The sequence below is a fragment of the Borostomias antarcticus genome, assembly GCF_949987555.1.
Source record: "Borostomias antarcticus genome assembly, chromosome: 2".
NCBI classification, from domain to species: Eukaryota; Metazoa; Chordata; class Actinopteri; order Stomiiformes; family Stomiidae; genus Borostomias; species Borostomias antarcticus.
The window spans coordinates 17,357,708-17,362,707 of NC_140235.1; the positions used below are offsets into that span (position 1 = coordinate 17,357,708).

Below are 5,000 nucleotides of genomic sequence, written 5' to 3' on the forward strand. Positions count from 1 at the left end.
TCCCTTTTTTTGTGCTCTTCTGCATTCCAGAAATAGATTTGCAAGTTCACATCACCATAGGCTACTTTCTCAAATGTTATACATGTACATACGTTGTACATCTCAAATGTGATGTAATTATAGTTTATATATAGGCTAGTTATAGTTTTGATTTGATTTTTCTGAATAGGCTACATTCCAGCCTAGCCTACATTCCAGCCTACAGTTCCCAGTCCCTCGATAGCCTAATCTACAGCTTTGTCGGTACGCTCCGCTGCCACTAGTTGCTTCTTGATCAACGATGCGTCCTGGTGGTTAGTGTGCAACACTGCACGAAAACACGTTGGTGCTTCCCGCTAACGCGCTGACACCGCAGCGCCGCTACACGCATGCCACGCCGCCACTTTTTGCACCTTCTAAAATTAGAGGCTCAGGCACTGTACACTAGGTACCGATGATACTGACTGACGGCTAATTAGGTTGCAGTCTCAGTATCAACGGTGGCTAGCAATCTTGTTAACATTCATTGTGCATTTTGCAGACAAACAAGATTAATTGACTGCCAAGCGAGGAGTAGGTTACTTAGCTACTGGATTTAGAGCAAATCACAACTGACACTGTGGTGTTCCCTAGCAAGCTAGGTATAGCTGATTGAGATATAGCTGATCATCTCTTGCTAGCAAACTATCTAGATAAACAATTTGTTGTGTCAATTTACCCTGCTGGCACAACAATGCCCATTAGCTAGATAGCTGATACTTGACAAGATACAATGTAATAAAGCCCTATTTTCTCTACTTTAAACGTTGTTTTGCAGACAGTGGTGAGGCAGGCAGTGATGCAGGAAGCACAGAGAACAGAGAGGAGGAACAGAGAGAAGAAAAAAGAGAGAATGAACAGAGAGGAGGAACAGAGAGAAGAAAAAAGAGAGAATGAACAGAGAGGACAAGAAGAGTGGAAGAAATGATAGAGGACAAAGAGTGGAGAGACGGAAAGATGGCAAACAGAGAGGAGGAACATAGAGGAGAGGCAGAGAGAGAACAAGGAGAAAGAGGAGGAACAGAGAAAGAGAGAGGATAGAGAGAGGAGAGACAGAGAGAGAGAGGAGGAACAGACAGAGGATAAGGAGAAAGAGGAGGAACAGAGAGAGAGAGAGAGGATAGAGAGAAGAGAGAAGACAAGGAGAGAGAGGAGGAATAGACAGAGGAAAGAGAGAGGAGAAACAGAGAGAGGACAAGGAGAGAGGATGAACAGAGAGGAGAGACAGAGCGAGGAGGAACAGAGAGGAGAGACAGAGAGAGGAGGAACAGAGAGGAGAGACAGAGAGATGTCACCCATATATTTTTCTGATGATAAAGCTTTTATGGCGCCCTGTGCACTGTGCAACACCCCCAACTGCTCTACCTCCTGAGCCACAGACACCCCTTACTATCTAAATCATCAAAATAGTAAATTATTGATTAGAATTGGAAAAACAGTTGTTTATGTGTATGTGAATTTTTATGTGTATGTGTATTTTTATGTGTGTATTAACTGTATGTGTGTACTGTATATGACTGTGTGTCTCACCAGCTTTCTCTCTGGCTGTGGCACTCAGCTACTAAACACCTGACTAGTGGTGCAGGGCTTCCATCCCCTACTACTACTACTACTACTAGTACTAAACACCTGACTAGTGGTGCAGGGCTTCCATCCCCTACTACTACTACTACTACTACTACTACTACTACTACTACTACTACTACTACTAAACACCTGACTAGTGGTGCAGGGCTTCCATCCCCTACTACTACTACTAGTACTAAACACCTGACTAGTGGTGCAGGGCTTCCATCCCCTACTACTACTACTACTACTACTACTACTACTACTACTACTACTACTACTAAACACCTGACTAGTGGTGCAGGGCTTCCATCCCCTACTTCTACTACTACTACTACTACTACTACTACTAAACACCTGGCTACTGGGCTTCCATCCCCTACTGCTACTAGGAGATTCTCCTCATCAGACAACATGTCAAATAATGGAATAATTGTGTCTCATGTTTTCACTTTTTTTTTCCTGTCCCCTGTCTCTCGGAGACTACACAAGCTTTGTCTCTTCTGATCTGTCTCTTCGGGCAGCCAGGTTTCCTTACGTCTGCCTTTCTCAATAGCCAAGCTGTGATCACTCGCCCTGTGTTTGGTCAGGATCTGATCTGTCGTCCTCTTGAGATGGACTAGGGTTCTCCTGTAGCCTCTGATAGCCTTAAACACCGCAGTCGGCTCAGTGCAGCTGAGCTCCGGCCAAACTCCTACGGGGCGGGCAGGGTGGGAGGGGACATATTTGACAGGAGGTCAAGAGAGCAGGCAACCAGTGGGACGAAGGTCAGCAGAAAGAGATCAACTGGCCGGCCTCGGCTCCAGCTCCTGTCTGCTGACGCGCGTGTTTGCGTGTGTGTGTGTGTGTGCGTGCGTGTTAGAGATCCTGTGGGACAGTGGTATGCTGCCATAAGGATATCTGTATGCATGCCTCAGACACAAGTCTCCACCTACACAATACCATTAAAACACACACACACACACACACACATACATGTAGCTTACTCCACGAGAGTCATGCAAACAATCAATATTCTGTCTACACGACCATTTTCCTTGGCAAATCTCCTTCTCTCGAAGGTAACTGAATTCAGGCTTGCAGCGAATCACTGTGTGATAAATTAAAGAGCAGTGTCAGAAATAAAGCATTACTGAGGGAAAATGAACTAGCGGGCTTTCATACAGGAACCCTCCTTTAAGAACACATGACATGTAGACAACCTCATATACAGTAGTATGAGCTGGACTGAAGAAAAACTGTCAACTGTAAACTTGGAAGAGTGGAGAGGAAGGATGAAAGAGCGCGAGGAAGGACATGCGGAGAAGGGAGGTGAGGGAGGGAGAGACACTACAGCCACTGACAGCCTCCGGGAGATGACAGCTGCTTTACTTGAGAAAGGAGAGAAAGAGCCCTATCTTCCTCTTCAGTAGAAGCCTCTCTCTCTCTACCTCTCTCTACCTCTCTCTATCTCTCTCTACCTCTCTCTATTTCTCTCTCTCTACCTCTATCTACCTCTATCTCTACCTCTATCTCTCTCTCTCTACCTCTCTCTCTACCTCTCTACCTCTATCTCTCTCTACCTCTCTCTACCTCTCTCTACCTCTATCTCTCTCTACCTCTCTCTACCTCTATCTCTCTCTACCTCTCTCTACCTCTATTTCTACCTCTCTATCTCTCTCTTTACCTCTCTCTCTACCTCTCTCTCTACCCCTATCCCTACCTGTCTCTCTAACTCTCTCTATAGTACCTCTCTTTCTCCCCCTCTCTTCTACCTCTCTCTCTCTCTCTCTGTTCATTGCCAGGGCTGGTGGGACATTTAAACATATCCATGCATTTAGGGATAAAACGTCAATGAATTCCTGCATTCACTGGCTCTATGTTTTAAGTGGTCCCATGAGGAGCAGAGTGTGCCCTTTTACACACACACACGCACGCGCGCACACACACACACATTCCCAGTGTGGGAATGCGGAGGTTAGTCTGATGAATTTGCTGGGGGTCATAGGTTGGAGGTCTCTGGGTGAACCTGAGGACGATGGCAGCTGATGATGAGTATCAGCTCAACATGACTCCTACCATCTAACCATCTCTCTCTCCCTTTCTGTCTCTCTGTCTCTCCCTTTCTCTGTCTCTCTCTCTCTCTCTCTGTCTATGTCTGCCTCTCTCTCTCGCTCTCTCTCTGTCTCTCTCCCTCTCTTTCCCTCTCTCTCTCTCTCTCTCTCTTTCTAGGTCTGTCTTGGCCCCTGGCCTAAGGAGAAGAAGTGAGCAAAGCCCCGCCCCCATGGGACGCCCCTTTACCCAGCATGCACTGCTGCTGCTGCAGTGCATGCTGGTCCTGCGGGCTGGAGGCGTGGCCAGCAGGAGAGGACCAGTGCTGCTGCCAGAGTCGCCGTGTTACAAAGCCGAGCACCCACTCATCTCCCACGCAGGTGGGTCTCCACACACACACACACACACACACACACACCCATACAGAATACACACACACCCATACAGAATACACACACACCCATACAGAACACACACACACCCATACAGAACACACCCACACCGAATACACACACACCCATACAGAACACACACACGCACACATACCAAACACAGAATACACACACCCACATCGAATACACACACACACGCACATGCAGAACACACCGAACACACACACGTATGCATACCCATACAGAATACACACACACCAAACACACACACACACATACTAGGGATGCACCGATTGCTAAATTCTGGGCTGATGCCGATGTTTAAAATAACAATCCAGCCGATTGCCGATGCCGATGGCCGATGTTTATTTTATTTAATTTTTATGCCCCCTTTTGTGCCAGGGAAACAAAGAAATGAAGTGTTTGGTTCCAAAACGCCGATTTTTATTTCACTTTAATTTGAAAGCAAACTACACGTGCATTTGCGGCGTTACGTCACGGATCTTCTCCGAATCTGCAGCTTGGTAGGCTACGTTTTGTAACAAAAAAGACGTAATTGTTGCGACATAACATCGGCCACTACCATCGGTGAATGTCATATTATTTGCAGATGGGCCGATGGCAGTCAACAAGGCCAACATCGGCCAATGCCTCTGTGCATCCCTAACACATCCCAAACACACACACATATGCAAAACACACACACTACTGTACAGTACAGTAACACAAGGCAGGTATCATCACACAAACACACACACTCCCTCTCTCTCTCTTTCTATCTCTCTCTCTCTCTCTCCCTCTCTCTCTCTCTCTCTGACACACAAACACACACCACACAATTAGTTGCACACACTACTGGGTCTCTTTGCACAGATAATCCCTCACACGCACACTTCCAAGGCATTGTCACGCACACACACACACACACACACACACATACACATACACATACACATACACATACACATACACATACACACACACACACACACA

General features: G+C 46.6%; 1 protein-coding gene across 1 annotated transcript in view; it reads left to right on the forward strand.

Annotated features, from left to right (window-relative positions):
• sema5a (sema domain, seven thrombospondin repeats (type 1 and type 1-like), transmembrane domain (TM) and short cytoplasmic domain, (semaphorin) 5A) overlaps positions 1-5,000 on the forward strand; it is a 176,973-nt gene that overhangs the window by 26,840 nt on the left and 145,133 nt on the right. Inside the window, exon 2 of the mRNA XM_084458537.1 lies at positions 3,796-3,995. Within this exon, the coding sequence (XP_084314663.1) occupies positions 3,848-3,995 (148 nt within the window). The 5' untranslated portion in view covers positions 3,796-3,847. The remainder of the gene's footprint in view (positions 1-3,795; positions 3,996-5,000) is intronic.